Source organism: Anolis carolinensis, unplaced genomic scaffold, assembly GCF_035594765.1.
Source record: "Anolis carolinensis isolate JA03-04 unplaced genomic scaffold, rAnoCar3.1.pri scaffold_21, whole genome shotgun sequence".
Classification (NCBI taxonomy): Eukaryota; Metazoa; Chordata; class Lepidosauria; order Squamata; family Dactyloidae; genus Anolis; species Anolis carolinensis.
The window spans coordinates 1,008,932-1,025,852 of NW_026943831.1; the positions used below are offsets into that span (position 1 = coordinate 1,008,932).

A 16,921-nucleotide genomic window follows, 5' to 3' on the forward strand; every position below is an offset into this window, starting at 1 on the left:
CAGTTAATCACCCTAATTAGCATTGAATGGCTTCATCTACTGGCTATTTTCTGCCTGGGGGCATCCTTTGTTAGCTGCCCCTAGTTCCCATGTCTCAGAGTGTTGCTTCTTATTTACTGTTCTGATTTTTGAGTTTTTTAATACTGGGAGCCAGATTTTGTTCATTTTCATGGTTTCCTATTTTCTGTTGAAGTTGTCCACATGCTTCTTGTGGATTTCAATGGCTTCTCTGTGTCGTCTGACATGATAGTTGTTGGAGTGGCCGAGCATTTCTGTGTTCTCAAATAATATACTGTGTCCAGTATATTATTTGACTTTCCAAAGATATATATAAACCTTCCTTGCTGAGTTTCTCCAGACCTCACAACCTCTGAGGATGCCTGCCATAGATGGGGGCGAAACGTCAGGAGAGAATACTTCTGGAACATGGCCAGACAGCCCGGAAAACATACAACCACCTTATTATTATTATTATTATTATTATTATTATTAATAAACAAGATAGACTGCTGGATTTTGTATCACAAAATCACAAGTCGGATGCTTCCCAAGTCTCTAGGACTGTGTGATGTATTTTCGGATGATGCGTGCGGATCCCAGTAGGGTGGCCTTTTGCAGTTGGCAGATTGTGATTTTGTCAATAATAATAAATTATTATTATTATTATTATTATTATTATTAGAATTATTATTATTATTATATGCCTGCCATAGATGGGGGCGAAACGTCAGGAGAGAATACTTCTGGAACATGGCCAGACAGCCTGGAAAACATACAACAACCCAAGGCATTGAATGTTTGCCTGTGTCTGTGTATATGCTGAAATCCGCTCTGATTTTAGGTGGAAATGCAGAGGATTCAGTGGCAGAGAGAGAGAGAGAGAAAGAGCAGATGGCCGGCAGATTATATCCCAAATCCAGCACACGATTTGCTTTGCGGAGCAGGCCATTCACCCTCGCGCGGAAAGAACGAACCAGCGGACGCTGCGCAATCTGCTTCCAAGCACCAAAAACAAGGCTCCGAGGGAGGGAGGGAGGGAGGGAAGGAGGTTGTACGGGGCGGATTCTCTTCTTCACAATCCCGTGAAGCAGGCCTGGGCCAACTTGGGCCCTCCCTTCCTCCAGGTCTTTTGGACTCCAACTCCCACAATCCCTAACAGCCTACCAGCTGTTGTTTGGGCTTGGCCCCATGTTAGCTGCCCCGAGTCCCCGTGGGGTGATGGTGGCAGGATATAAAAATAAAGTTATTAATATTATATTATATTATTGTTATGGTTGAGCCTTCGGGCTCCGGTAATAGAAGAAGGGGTCATAAGACTCCTCGAGAGTCAGACTCTTTCGAGGAGCGTGAACGAAAACGGCTCCGGGATTTGTTTGCAGACCCGACAGATGAGGACTCATTTGAGGGTTTTTCTGAGGGTTTGGAGGAAGAGATGGCCAGCTCGGAGGAGGACGACATGGAATGGACTCGCGTGAGGGAGGATTTGGGTGTTGGGGAAACAGGCAATGAAAGCATGGGAGGTGATTGGCGGGTTGCAGGATCAGACCCATGGACTGGCTGGAGGGATGGAGCGGGATCCACAGCTGGGGATGCTGTGGGGCGTAGTCAAAGGTGCTTTGGCTCTGATGAGGATGATGAGTTTGGGGCGCCTGGAATTGGGATGGCAGCTGACAGCGATGATGAGCTTGAACTAGGATAAATTGGGGTTTGGGATCAATGTCTAATTGCGTTGGGCAAGGTAATCTGGACGGACGCTTGGGCTTTTGTTGGGGAACTTCCTGAAGACGGGTGTGATTCGTTGCTGGATACGTAAGTTTACCAAGGACACTGGGCATCGACGGCGGGAGGAACTGTGCGGGGTTTTTCTCTGTGCAACTTGTGTTTAATCTCAATAGCTTGGACCTCCGTCGTCTTTTTGACGGGCAATATCTACTCGCACTGGATTGACGCTGGACTGACTGACTTCGATTCTGGATTATTCCTTCTGCTGCTTATCGGTGAGACCTTTGGATTCCTAGACGGCTACGTTTGGCTATTGACCTCTGGACCGGATTGGGACCCTGCTGACTGCCGTTTCCCTGACTGCTGAGTCTGGACCTGGATATCGTTGGCTGTTGAACCTTAAATTGAATCCTGACTACGACCACGTTTTCCTTCGCTGCAGGGAGGAATAAACAAGCCTGGTTTAGTCTCCTGCTGTTTCTGAGTAGCAGAGAGGAATCTGCTACCAGTCTGTTGTTTACATTCTGACTCCTGTTGATCCTCCTTTGTTTGCATTGTTTGCCAGGCTGAAGTAAACACTTTTGATTTAATCCGGATTATACTTCTGTTTAACCCGGTTTTTCCCTTTGAGTTGTTTAAGCTCAATCTGAGTTGTTTTTTGTTACCTATCACACTGAAGTCAAGTGTTTGCCCTGTTTTTTGTCTCCTACGGGCATTTTTAGTTCTGTAATCTCAATAAACTGAGTTTTGCTTTACTCACTGGCGTTCTGTCTTTGACAATTATATTATATTATTATTAAGGAGCCCCGGTGGCAAAGTGCGTTAAAGCACTGAGCTGCTGAACTTGTGTACCAAAAGGTCCCAGGTTCAAATCCAGGAGCGGAATGAGCGCCCGCTGTTAGCTCCAGCTCCTGCCAACCTAGCAGTTCGAAAACATGCCAATGTGAGTAGATGAATAGGTACTGCTCCGGTGGGAAGGTAACGGCGCTCCATGCCGTCATGCCAGTGACCACATGACCTTGGAGGTGTCTATGGACAACGCCGGCTCTTCGGCTTAGAAATGGAGATGCAATCAATCAATCAATTTATTAATGCTCCGACCAATGGTCATATGCATATACAGAAACAACAGCAAACAAACATCTATAGAAAACACTATAAAATCCAGCACTTAAAAATAGGATGCAAGCAGGATAAAACAGAACATGCAAACTATACATTGTGAGGTACAGCAGCACAAGTGCAACATGTGCTGAGAGCTGCACAATTACCGGTAAAATGCCAATGTATAAGATCAGTCATTTAAAAAACATAAGTAAAAATATCAACCAAACATCTATAGAAACCCTGTAAAATTCCACGGTTAAAAGCAGGATGCCAATGTGAGTGGATGAATAGGTACTGCTCCGGCGGGAAGGTAATGGCGCTCCATGCAGTCATGCCAGTGGCCACATGACCTTGGAGGTGTCTACGGACAACGCCGGCTCTTCGGCTTAGAAATGGAGATGAGCACCAACCCCCAGAGTGTGAGTAGATCAATAAGTACTGCTCCGGCAGGAAGGTAACGGCGCTCCATGCAGTCATGCCATTGGCCACATGACCTTGGAGGTGTCTACGGACAACACCGGCTCTTTGGCTTAGAAATGGAGATGAGCACCAACCCCCAGAGTGTGAGTAGATCAATAAGTACTGCTCTGATGGGAAGGTAATGGCGCTCCATGCAGTCATGCCAGTGGCCACATGACCTTGGAGGTGTCTACGGACAACGCCGGCTCTTCGGCTTAGAAATGGAGATGAGCACCAACCCCCAGAGTGTGAGTAGATCAATAAGTACTGCTCCGGCAGGAAGGTAACGGCGCTCCATGCAGTCATGCCATTGGCCACATGACCTTGGAGGTGTCTACGGACAACACCGGCTCTTTGGCTTAGAAATGGAGATGAGCACCAACCCCCAGAGTGTGAGTAGATCAATAAGTACTGCTCTGATGGGAAGGTAATGGCGCTCCATGCAGTCATGCCAGTGGCCACATGACCTTGGAGGTGTCTACGGACAACGCCGGCTCTTCGGCTTAGAAATGGAGATGAGCACCAACCCCCAGAGTGTGAGTAGATCAATAGGTACTGCTCCGGCGGGAAGGTAACGGCGCTCCATGCAGTCATGCCATTGGCCACATGACCTTGGAGGTGTCTACGGACAACGCCGGCTCTTTGGCTTAGAAATGGAGATGAGCACCAACCCCCAGAGTCAGACATGACTGGACTAAACGTCAGGGGAAACCTTTACTTTATATTATTATTACTTGTATTTTTGGCAGTCCGCCACATCCATAGAAATCTTCTCCTGCAAGCCATGCCCAAAATCAAGGGAGCAGGTCCCACTCCTTCCCGTCACGAGAGACCTTTCTTTCAACCAAAAACGAAGCCAGGCTACAAGGACTTCCTGAACCAAGTTTGTCAGAAGTCAGAAACCTCTCGCCTCCCGTTCCGAGTCATCCACAATCAGATGCAGAAGAGAACAGGCCAACCTTGAGACCCACATGATTCCCGCCCCCCAAACAACCACGATCTGTCTTTCTCCCAAACCAGCCTGGCCACCGCCCTCAAAGATAGTCAAGTGATTGAGCTGCTGCGCTTCCTCGTGGATGTCCTTTGGCGGAAACATGTCCACCTGCCAGGGCGCAAGGCGGCTCCGTCCGTGCCACAACCGGCACACTCGGAAGCACGGCAACGAGCGAGCGAGAGAGCGAGAGAGCGAGAGAGCGAGAGAGCGAGAGAGCGCGGGCCCTGACGTCAACGGGAGAGTCGGTTTTATGGAAGAAAATGCTCTTAATGAGAGGCCCGAGCCCGGCAGGAGCGCAGATGTCGGAACCGGCATTGTAGTTGCTATGCGCGTAATCCCCTTGAAATCGGGGGAGGAAGCCCACTGGGAAGAAGGCCTCGCGGGTTTCCAAGCACCGCCACCCTTTCAAGCTTGAACGAACGCACACACGGAGCCTATTTATAGAACCAGGGAGGGTCAGGAGGCCCGTAAGAGACCGGACCTGGAGATGAGGACTCAATGGAGCCAAAGGAGAGGGAAGGAGATTCCACCTGAACATGAGGAAGAACTTCCTCACAGTGAGAAGAGCTGTTTAGCGGTGGAACTCTCTGCCTCAAGAGTCCAGTAGAAGCTCCCTCCTTGGAGGCTTTGAAGCAGGGGCTGGGTGGCCATCTGTCGGGGGTGCTTTGATGGTGCTTTTCCTGCATGGAAGGAGGGGGCTGGACTAGGTGGCCCAAGCGGTGTCTTCCTTCTCTATGACTGTATGCCAGTGATGGCCAACCTATGACACGCGTGTCAGCACTGACACGCCTAGCCATTTTTGCTGGCACGCTGCCGCATGCAGATTGATTGGATGACTATGTGTCATGCAGCCAGATCCCAGGGCTGAATTTCCAAGCCCTGAATCTGACTTCATAACATAAACATGCGAGCACCTGGCGGGAGAAGATAAAATGAGCCTGGGAACTCAGGGGTGAAAGTATAAACAATTATAATTGCTGTAGTGTGGGCGGGATAGAAACCTTGGTGGAAATGTGATCCAGAAGGTGGGGTTTGATGATGATATTTGCGTGTGATATTACGTTGCATCAGAAGTGATAAAATTAGATGTATGTAAACATTAGGTCATTCTCGACTTTTCCAAAGTCATGTATTCTTCAATAAAGATTGTGTTTGAGAGCAGCTGTCTTTGATCGGCGTTCAGACTGGTCCTTTGAAGTAAGCCTGACATTAAAGTCGAGAATCCCATTTCTCACCCTCCTGCGGAATTCGCAGTGAAGTGATAATGAGCGAGGAAGAAGATCAAAGCCCAAATGAGGCAGAGAGGCCTTTGCAAGGGGCCCGGCCGAAGAGAGAAGAGACGCTGCAAGCCATAGCTTCCTCTACGGGGTACCCCAAGCCGAACGGCGTGACCCAGAGAATTCCCAGGCTCGGAAGAGGCGTCTCTGCGGCTGCAGAAACCAGTTGGGGATCTGGAGGAAGTATGCCGGAGACCGTGGCCCTGCGGTTATCCATCCTGGAAACTAATTTATCCAGGCTGTCGGAAACCGTGGGGAGATTGGTGCCATTATTGGAAGAGAATCTCCAGAAGGAGGCCAGCCGATATGGCGCCGAGAGAGAACCAAGCAAAGAAGGAGATTGGAGCCAGAGGGGCCAGCGGGCGTCAACGCAGAGCCCCGTGGCGGCAAGGGACGAGGGAGATGAGGAATACTGGCAGGAGCTGCAGTTCCGGGACAGCATGGCGCGAGAAGTGGAGCGTCAGCGAGCCCTGGGGACCCTGAGGCCGCCGTCTCCAACAGAGCTCCCAACCCCCCGAATGGGCGTCGGGGTGGAAAGGCCACTGGGGCCAGGGATCGGGTCCAGTGGATTCGCAGACGAAGGCGGAGAGGAGCGGGGGTCCCAGGAAGAGGAGGAGGATGTGCCGTACGACGAGGAAGGGCGAGATGAGGGGGCTACAGCTAGGCCAGTATGCGGATGGGCGGAAGAACCGACAGCGGCGGCAGACTTCCAGGAGCCGCGCAGAATGACCACCGGAGTGGGGCGCGGCGTGTTCCAAGGAGCCGCCCGAGGAAACCTGATGCAACCCTTCCCCATGCCGCCCAGACAACATCAAAGGGCTGCGGAATGGATGCCTAGAAGGGAAGATCTCAAGCTGGAATACGGAGGGGAATCAGATGAACTGAACTTTTTTCTAATTAGCATTAGAGGATACATGGAAGACAACGCACACACATTTCCCTCCGAAGCAAGCAGGGTTCGAGCCATCGGCAACACACTAAAGCGAGGAGCGGCCAGCTGGTATGTGCAATTGCATGCCAGACGCGACCCATGCCTGAGGTCAGTGCCCCGCTTCCTCGCCGCACTGGAGAACCGGTTCAGAGACCGGCTAGAGCAATTGAGGGCTCGAGACCAGCTGAAAGGAATAAAACAGAGGGACAAAACGGTGCCCGAGTACGCAGAGAAATTCCTCCACCTCGCGGAAAGGGTACCGGAGTGGTCTGAAGTAACCAAAGTGGAACTATTCAAAGAGGGACTACGCCCCGAGATTTTCAGCTGGGCAGCGCACAGAGACGACCCCGAGACGCTCCAGGGATGGATTCAACTAGCGGGGCGCGTCGAATCTACCCTGGCCCAAGTAAAGCGCTTCAGGAGCAGCAGCGGCCAGCAAAGACCGGTGGCGAGAGGTCGAGGAGAAACGAGGAAGCAAGAAAGACCCGGAGGGAGGCCGGGGATTCCCTCCAGAGGAGACGACAACAAACCTAAACCGGGATGCTTTGTATGTGGGAAGACGGGCCACCGAGCAGCGGAATGCTGGGCCCGGAAGGGGGAGCCGCCAAAAGCCCCAAAACCCAAGCCAGCAACCGGGAGGCGTGCGGAGGAGGAGGTGCAGGCCCCAGAATCTTCGGAAAGATTGGTGAGTCGGGACAAACGCATGATAGTAGTACCAATTTGCCTCTCGGGGCTAGAAAATCGGGCCACCTGCAAGGCGTTTGTAGACTGCGGGTGTTCTAGGAACATTATAACCCCAGAATTAGCAGGAGCGCTGAAATGCCAGCAGATGGCACTTGACTCCCCAATTGCATTTTCGCAGCTAGATGGATCAGTCGCTGCTGGGGAAGTATCTACAAAGGAATTACGGGGAGTTCCATGCAAAATAGGCAAATGGGGAGGAAGAATATCCTTTGTGATAGCCCCTATTGCCACATACCATGTAATATTGGGGATACCATGGCTCGAACAAGCAAATCCTGAAGTAGATTGGAGAGGAAAAAGCTTAGCATTTAAAGAACAGCAGATGCAATGGGAGATAAGCAAAATTGCAGAAGAGGAGGACGAGGAAGACGAAGCAGGGGAAATAGACCCACAGCTATTGCCACCTGAATACAGAGACTTTGCGGATGTTTTCAATCAGAAAGAGGCCAGTAAATTGCCTCCCAAAAGAAATATAGAAGTAGGGATTGAAATAACCCCAGGAGCAGACTTACCAAAACCAAAAGTGTATCCCATGTCTGTGCAAGAGAAGGAGGAATTGAGAAAATACATTGATAAAAACCTGGCTCGAGGCTTCATTAAGCCATCTAATTCTCCTCTCGGGGCTCCAGTGTTATTTAGGAGAAAGAAAGACAATTCCCTAAGATTGTGCATTGATTATCGAAATTTAAACGCAATTACCAAGGACAATAAATACCCTATGCCCTTAGTCAAGGATTTAATTACCGTATTGAAGAAAGGGAGCATATTTACTAAACTGGATTTAATTGAAGCGTATCATAAATTAAGGATCAAACCGGAGGATACTTGGAAAACCGCATTTTCCTGCGCATTCGGCCATTTTGAATACGAAATTTTGCCTTTCGGGTTAAAAAATGGAAGCGGCTGCTTTATGCAGCTTATAAATGAAATACTACACCCGTTATTGTACAAAGGGGTGTTCATATTCCTTGATGATATCTTGATCATTTCTGAAGATAAGGAAAAGCACGTAAAATTGGTCCGGGAGGTTTTGCAGAGACTAAGAGAAGCAAAGCTGTACGCAAAACTGTCCAAATGTGAATTTAATAAAACTCAAATTGACTTTCTGGGATATCGGATGTCTCCAGAAGGGTTGGCTATGGATCCAGCTAAAGTAGCAGATGTGAAAGAATGGGGAGTGCCTCAAACAAGGAGGCAATTACAATCATTTCTGGGGTTTGCAAATTTTTACAGACCCTTCATAAAAGGCTTTGCACAAATAACCGCACCCCTTACAGAACTTTTAAAAACAAAAGGGAAAGGGGAGACAGCAAAAGTGAAAGCTCCCGGCGCCAAACTGAGTTGGACGCCAGAATGCCAAAAGGCATTCGAGACCTTAAAAGAATGCTTCACTGAAGGACCCATCTTAAAACACCCTGATATCAGGAGCCCTTTCATAATCCATTGCGATGCCTCAGACTGTGCGTACGGGGCAGTGCTATTGCAAAAGGATCAAAATGGGAACTTAAAACCCTGTGGATATTTGTCACGGAAGTTCAGCGAAACTGAAAAAAGTTGGCCAATATGGGAAAAAGAGGCATTAGCCATATTAAAAGCCTTAGAATGCTGGCGACACTTCCTCGAAGGAAGCGGAATCCCATTCGAAATTTGGTCTGACCATAAGAATCTCCAGTATTTAAAGTCTCCTAGAAAATTGTCCCCCAAACAAATCAGATGGGCGCAATACTTCAGCAGATTCGATTTCCAATTAAAGTTTTTTCAAGGGAAACAGAATGTCTTGGCAGATGCTCTTTCACGCATGCCTCAACACGAAGGCCTAACCACAGCAAAGGAGGGGACAATATTCTCTGACAAACAATGGGGCTTAGCTGTCAGGACAAGAGCACAAACCCAAAAGGAGGACACGGCTTTTGTCGAACTCGGCGGGGAAGATAACTGGGGAAATGAACTAAAACAGTCTTATAAAGGAGATCAATGGATCGCGTCCAACGCAGAAAAGGGGGACCAGAAGGGGGGATTTTGGTTTGTAAACAAGAAACTGTATATCCCAGCAATATTAAGGATTAAGATTCTGCATCGTTTTCACAACAACCAGAGCGCTGGTCATACAGGAATTACCAAAACAACAAAGGCAATAGCAAAACATTGTTGGTGGCCAGGAATGAGGAAGGACATAAAGAATCATGTTGTCCAATGTGATGATTGTGCCAGAAATAAATCGGGAGGAGGGAAGCCTATGGGATTGTTACAGACAGTAGCGGAACCTACCAGGCCTTGGGAATGTGTAGCTATGGACTTTGTGGGAGAACTGCCAGTCAGCAAAGGACATCGTTATATTTGGACAGTATTAGACCTGTTTTCTAAACAGGCCCACTTTATAGCACTGACGAAGCTACCATCGGCTGAGAAACTAGCTGAATTGTACATAAACCATATTTACAAATTACATGGATGTCCAAGTAGAGTAGTCAGTGACAGAGGAGTACAATTCACAGCAAAATTTTGGGAAAAATTCTTGGAAATGCTAGGAGCAGAAAGGAGTTTAAGTTCTGCTTTTCACCCCATGACAAACGGGGCGGTAGAACGTACTCAGCAAACGCTTGGGCAGTTCCTTCGAATGTACTCTAACATGAGACAAAATGACTGGTCTAGGTGGTTGGCGTTTGCGGAACTAGCCTTTAATTCAACTATACATTCAGCAACAAACAAAACCCCCTTTGAAGTAGTTTACGGGTATGAAATACAACCTTTACCCCAATTGCCGAGGTGGACAGAAAATGAAGGAACAGAGGCAGGGAAATGGAAAACGCAAATGATGGAATGTTGGAATCAAGTGACTGCATCGTTAAAAGAAGCACACAAAAAGTATAAAACGTTCGCAGACAGAAAAAGGGTGGAAGGCGATAAATTAGATAAAGGAGATCTAGTGTGGTTAAGTACCCAAAACATCAAATTGGGGTTACCTTCAAGAAAACTGGGCCCCAAATATATTGGACCATTCAGAATACAGGGGGTTATCAATGAAGTGACTTTCCAATTGGCATTGCCAAAAAGTTTAGGGAAAATACACCCAGTCTTCCATCGCAGCTTGCTGAAAAAATATATGGGGACTTTAGACAAAATGGACCCATAGAGTTATTGTTTGATTTGTTTCAGGACTATGGTGAAAGAAGAACCGAAGAGGAGGACGAAGAAAACGGGGGCGCCATGTCATGCAGCCAGATCCCAGGGCTGAATTTCCAAGCCCTGAATCTGACTTCATAACATAAACATGCGAGCACCTGGCGGGAGAAGATAAAATGAGCCTGGGAACTCAGGGGTGAAAGTATAAACAATTATAATTGCTGTAGTGTGGGCGGGATAGAAACCTTGGTGGAAATGTGATCCAGAAGGTGGGGTTTGATGATGATATTTGCGTGTGATATTACGTTGCATCAGAAGTGATAAAATTAGATGTATGTAAACATTAGGTCATTCTCGACTTTTCCAAAGTCATGTATTCTTCAATAAAGATTGTGTTTGAGAGCAGCTGTCTTTGATCGGCGTTCAGACTGGTCCTTTGAAGTAAGCCTGACAACTATGCCTTTTGTGGTCAAATTTGGTGTGATTTGGTCCAGTGGTTTTGTTGTTTACTCCATGGGAATTATGCACATTACATTTATATATACAGTAGAGTCTCACTTAGCCAACTTTCTGGATTATCCAACGCATTTTTGTAGTCAATGTTTTCAATACATCATGATATTTTGGTGCTAAATTCGTAAATACAGTAATTACTACATAGCATTACTGTGTATTGAACTACTTTTTCTGTCAAATTTGTTGTATAACATGATGTTTTGGTTCTTAATTTGTAAAATCATAACCTATTTTGATGTTTAATAGGCTTTTCCTTAATCTCTCCTTATTATCCAACATATTCGCTTATCCAACGTTCTGCCAGCCCGTTTACATTGGATAAGCGAGACTCTACTGTATATAATGCTTATATTGTGCTATACGAATAATATACGAATGGAGCTCCTTAAACATTGCCTGTGGGAGCCCTGGCCAGTCATCATCATCATCATCATCATCAACATCATCATTATTATTACTTACATGTTCATAACATCACGCAACACATGCACATTGGGTCGGGTCCGAGTGTCTCAGTTTCATCTCTGTATATCGGGCTCTTCCCGATACTCTGAACAGTTCAGGCCCAGGCTACTTGAAGGACTGCATCTCCTCTTACAGACATTCTCAGACACTGCGGTCGGCAGAGGAGGCCCTGCTCTCATTCCCACCCTTGTTGCATGTGCGGTGGGTGGGAACGAGAGAGGCCCATCACCACGATCCACCCCTCACCTCTGGAATGCCCTCCCTAAAGAGGTAAAACTGCCCCTTCCTTCCCTCCTCTCCAAAAAACAATTAAAACCCCACTTGTGCACTTTAGCATAAAGGGCCGGGCTGTGGCGCAGGCTGGTTAGCATCCAGCTGCAATAAATCACTCTGATCAAGAGGTCATGAGTTTGAGGCCAGCCCATGTCGAAGTCAGCACCCGACAATTAAAATAAAAAATAGTCCCTGCTCGTTGTTGACCTAAGCAACCCGTAAGATAGTTGCATCTATCAAGTAGGAAATTTAGGTACCACTTATATGTGGGGAGGCAAATTTACGACACTATAAAAATCACCCAGCCGCCGTTGGAATGAGGAAGTTGCCATCGCAGTGGATGATGAAGCAGCTGCTCCCCTGTGGCCGGAATCAAGCATACCCTCAGGAAGCTGGAGAAGGTTTAAATTGCCTCTGTGCCTGTCTCTGTCTCTGTCCTATGTGTATATGGCATTGAATGTTTGCCTTATATGTGTACAATGTGATCCGCCCTGAGTCCCTTTCGGAGTGAGAAAGAAGGGCGGGATATAAATACTGCAAATAAAATAAAATAAATGAATAAGGAGAGGAGGAGGACCAGGGAAGGATAGTCAGCTGCTTCGCCTTTCCTCTAGCCTTGGCGGAGATATCAGCCTGGCACTGTCAGACACTATAGCACTTTAGTCTCCCCTGTTTCTCTCAGCTGGCTCTTCTGGCTGGTTCGCATGAAAACCGATCTCGCTTCCTCCAGTCTCGGGGGAACTGCCAGGAGACTCCAAAACAGCTCTCTCCAGGCCACTTCCACCCTCCCCTGGGCGAATATCCCAGCACCCCTCCCCTCATCTCTTGACCACTCCGCATCTGTCCAGGCTGCAACAGGCAGGCACCGCTGGTTTGGGAAAGACTAACATTGGGAGCCACCTCCAGCCCAGCTCCAGCCTCGCTAATTGTGATGTCTCATGGGCCATGTAGTCCCCTTCCTAGTATTATTGTGGCAGACGAAGAGGAAAACTTGGGTTTCCCACCGTTTCAGCCAGAATTGGAGCCCTTGCACCTGCAAGATGTTTGCCCACAAGAAGTCAGCCAAAAAAGCCTTGAGCAGAAATCTCCCCCGTTCTCTCGCCGGGATAATTATAATCGAGATAGAGGCGTTAGGGAGGCGAAGCGCCGAAGCGCCAGAATCGCTGCCAGACAATTAGCTGATTAAGCCTGTTTCCCTTGGGAAATCTTAAGGAGTCATGCATCTGGACACAGTATGGGTTTCGTTTCTTGTTCCCCAGGGAAAGTGTTCCTTGGCGGGAAAACAAGATCCTATATAGGTGTTTACCCGCAAGGAAATCGTTGCGGAGTCAATTCGTCAGCTTCGGGAGTGAGATCGTGTGTGGACTACGCTACTCCAGTTCCCTGTTTCCAGGACCTTGCCACGGACCTTGTTCTAGTTCCAAGCCTGCCTTGTCCCCGGATCTTGCCACGGACCTCGTTCTTGTTTCTTGCCTCTTGCTGCCTCGAATCAAGCCTTGTTTGCCAAGAATCTAGTTTGCTTCCAGCCTTGTTGTCAAGCTCCATTGGACTAAAGGACCCTGTCATTTGCCCACACTTTGCTCGGCAAAGTGTGTGTTTCGGTTATTGGATTATAACTTTGGACCTTAATATCTTCTATTGGACATTATTTTCCTGGACTATATTTGACCTTTCCTGAAAGGTCTACTTCTGAACTATATTCTTCACTTGTTTTTATTGACTTTATATATTCCTTTAATAAAGATATTAGATAGAATCTGGCCTCTGCGCATGGTTATTGGTGCTCTGTAGCCTGGGTCGTGACACTAATGGAGGAAGGACAGATGGACAGACGGACGGACGGACGGACGGACGGACGGACGGAAGGCAGGCAGGCAGGCTGGTCCATGGCTTCCCGGTCTGAATGCCCAGTGCCATCAGGAGCTTCTTCCCCTCCCTCACTTTCCCCCAGAAACCCCTTTTCCTGCCTTCGGAGCCCATGGATTCAGGGCCAGCAGAAAACAAACAATTTAATTTATGCCTTTAAGAAAGGTCTACCCCGCCTTTCCTGACTGAAGGGCACAAGGCGGCTTGCAGCAGATAAAGACGTGCATAATAAAAGTTAAAACAGGTAAAACCAAGTATGAGGAGTTGAAGTCACACCTCCTACAATACATTAAACTATGACAAAACTTTAAAACCACCCACAGACACCTTGCAGTCCAAATGTGCCCCACGGTCCCAGGAGAGCGCCCTGAGTATTTGTGGAGGGAGGGAGGCCGCTACGTTACCTGTAATAATAATAATAATAATAATAATAATAATAAAACTTTATTTATACCCCACCACCATCTCCCCGCAGAGACTCGGGGCGGCTCACATGGGGCAAAGCCCGGTCAACATAGCTCACAGAAGTAACAACATAAACACATTTGCACAATATACACAAGTGAAAACACAATAAGGCAATGATACAAGAGTTAATACAACAATAATAATATCAAACAACCACCAATACAATTCAATCAACCACCTATGCCAAATAAACAACTAGCATTTGGGACAGAATGGCAAATCAAGGCCTCCCTGTCCTGGTTTCTGCCTTCCTTCACAAATGACCCTTTGGTTTGAGGTGGTTTCAAGGCTCCATGGTTGTGTCTGGCATCATTTTCTCCTGATGTCTTCTCCTGGATGCAGGCGAAACAACAGGGAGAAAATGCTGCTAGTGAATGTCAAAGGCTTTCACGGCCGGAATCACTGGGTTGCTGTGAGTTTCCTAGGATGTTATGGACATGTCCAAAAGCATTCCCCTCTGGAACATGGCCATACAGCCCAGAAAACTCACAGAAACTCAAAGGCCATGCCGCCTGGAAAGCACACCACACCCCAGGGATGCCGGCCAGCCGTGAAAGCCTTCCTTGGGCAACAGGCTGCCCTGTGGTTTCTTCCTGGGGGGTGAACTGGGCCTGAGGACAGGAGCACAATCCCTAATGCAATCACGGAGATTACGGGCGAGCGAGTGAGCGGGTGCTAATCCTCTGGCGCTGAAGGAAGGAAGGAAGGAAGGAAGGAAGGAAGGAAGGAAGGAAGGAAGGAAGGAAAGAAGGAAGGAAGGAAAGAAGGAAGGAAGGAAGGAAAGAAGGAAGGAAGGAAGGAAGGAAGGAAGGAAGGAAGGAGGGAGGGAGGGAGGGAGGGAGGGAAGGAAGGAAGGAAGGAAGGAAGGAAGGAAGGAAGGAAGGAAGGAAGGAAGGGAGGGAGGAAGGAAGGAAGGAAGGCAGGGCTGGGCTGTGATCGAGGTGACCACCCTCCCCCCCAGGACTTTGTAAAAGATAATCAAGACTTTATGTTCTATATTCCATATATTTATAGTAGAAGGTGATTGAGACTTTTTACTGGAGTTTACTGTGGATTATCCCTGCACTCTGAGGCAAGAGATAACAACTTCATGAATTGTAAAATCATGCTGCTAAAACTCCACTTTTATGAATTTCCATGCTGGGTTCTCCAGATGTTGTGAACTTCGTTCTTATCAAATGTTTTCAATTGTTTATATCATTCATGATTCCCCTTTATGCAATGTAACCCACCTTTATGGATTCTCCCTTATTTCCTTGAAATCTATCTATCTATCTGCCTATATGTATTTGTACTCTTTGGGATCCCCGGAAAATATGTATTTTTCCCAGCAGGGTTTATATTCCAACTTTATTTTGTTTTTCATTTTATTTCATATAATTGTCAAATCATGAAATCAAATAGGAAATATTTTTGAACTCAATCTGAACCCCAAATCCTATGACCCAGGCTTCCCTTCCCAAAAACAAAAGGATAATCTGCCACCGCTTAACCCAATCAAATTCAGATTGCATGGACAATATAGGGCTTGAGTCGCCGAATTCGGAGTGTTGTCCTAAAGGTGATTCGCCCCCAAGGCAAACATTGTCATATCTCCTCCAAAAGAAAATCCAGGACACCTCAGGAAGGCGCCCTGCAGAGCCTGTCAATTATGGCCCATCACCACCCCAAGGCATATCTGAAATCTGTATACGTGACAGGAACCCTTGATTGCTGTCATTAATCCCTTTAGAAATCGGCCGGGCAGGAATTAATCCGATCTTTCCTGCTCAGTCACTTCATTGTTTCAATAACTCCCGCCTTCTCCTCCCTGATTGGCTCGAGTGGGGGCAAAAAGCAGCTCCCTATTGGGCCAACAGAGCAAGGCGGGAAACGAAAGCCCGCCTCGTTCAACCTTCTAGCCTATCCGCGATCAGATGGGAGGGGGAGCGGGGCGGGAAATTCAAAGGGCTGTCAGACTGAAATTTTGTATAAATATGGCTGTATTTTGATTATATGGTACCCTAGTAGACTGAATGATCACTACTAGAGTCCTTTTCAGCTGAATCGCTCAATAAAGACTCCTTGGCGGATTTTCCTTCAACTTTGGCGGACCTTCTTCATTTCGGCTTCAGGTTGTATTGCGGCTCATATTTTCCTATTGGCTCCGCCAAGGTCCGTTCTCTCAGGACCGGGTCGGGTCTCTCTTTAAGGGCCCGATCCCCTAAAACGCGGTCGACAACATAATTTGGCTTTACCACGAAGGGACTTGCTTGGAAGTTCCAAAAAATCAATTTTTAGGCTAAAATTCCAAGCGGCGACCTTGGTCCAGATATTCTGGAACAGGTTGGGGAGAGAAACGGCTGCAAGGAGGGCCCTCCGACCAACAATTTGACCTCATTTCACATCCAAATTTCTCTGGCAGTCCCTTTCTCTCTCTAGATCTGATTCAGGGTACTGAACAAAGGAGCCAGATAGGAGGAAGCAGATTTTTAGCTCCTCAAAGGAAAGGCGCCAACGTGAAACAGGGGACGCCCTGAAAAGGAACCGGTTCCGTTGTTAAGACCCAGGTGGGAGGAGCTCTGGAGGTATTGCACTTCGGATCAGGGCTCGGTAACAAATTCCTGGTGAAATGCGGGAACATCTGGCACCTGAAAGCATGTGAGAGCAGTCTAGCTTGCAGATTGCAGGTTCAAGGATCGTAGGGTAGGGGAACGGTTGTGCTCCCGGGTCACCTGCGGATTCCACGAATGCTAGCCATTCAGCCTTAGTGGAGGGAACTCTTGAAAGGATGAGCTGCATCCTGCCGGTTGGGTGAGTCGTTACTCCATTAACTGTCGGTGTGGGCAGAGGCTGAGCTAAGGATGGGTGTTTGTTCAGCATGTCTAGGGTGTCCCACCCCAGCAGACATCCCCAGGGATTCTCCATTGGGTAAGATCCTGGCCAATAGGGGTGGGCTTGCATCGAAAAACATGGTGCAGGCCAGGTTGGGCTAAC

The 16,921-nt window shown here is 47.8% G+C and overlaps 2 protein-coding genes across 2 annotated transcripts in view; one reads left to right on the forward strand and one right to left on the reverse strand.

Annotated features, from left to right (window-relative positions):
- LOC100565343 (uncharacterized) overlaps window positions 1-16,921 on the reverse strand; it is a 290,729-nt gene that overhangs the window by 237,154 nt on the left and 36,654 nt on the right. The window lies entirely within an intron of this gene.
- LOC134294780 (uncharacterized) lies at window positions 5,114-10,763 on the forward strand. The gene is made up of 2 exons (XM_062966489.1): window positions 5,114-7,175; window positions 10,391-10,763. Exons 1-2 carry the CDS (start codon window positions 5,547-5,549, stop codon window positions 10,496-10,498), a joined length of 1,737 nt encoding a protein of 578 aa, XP_062822559.1. The 5' UTR covers window positions 5,114-5,546; the 3' UTR covers window positions 10,499-10,763.

Excerpts from the sequence above, each read along its gene's own strand:
- LOC134294780 (XM_062966489.1), top strand. The coding sequence starts at position 5,547 with ATGAGCGAGGAAGAAGATCAAAGCCCAAATGAGGCAGAGAGGCCTTTG. Across the intron at positions 7,176-10,390 it reads CAGAATCTTCGGAAAGATTG|GACTATGGTGAAAGAAGAAC; the intron begins GTGAGTCGGGAC and ends GATTTGTTTCAG.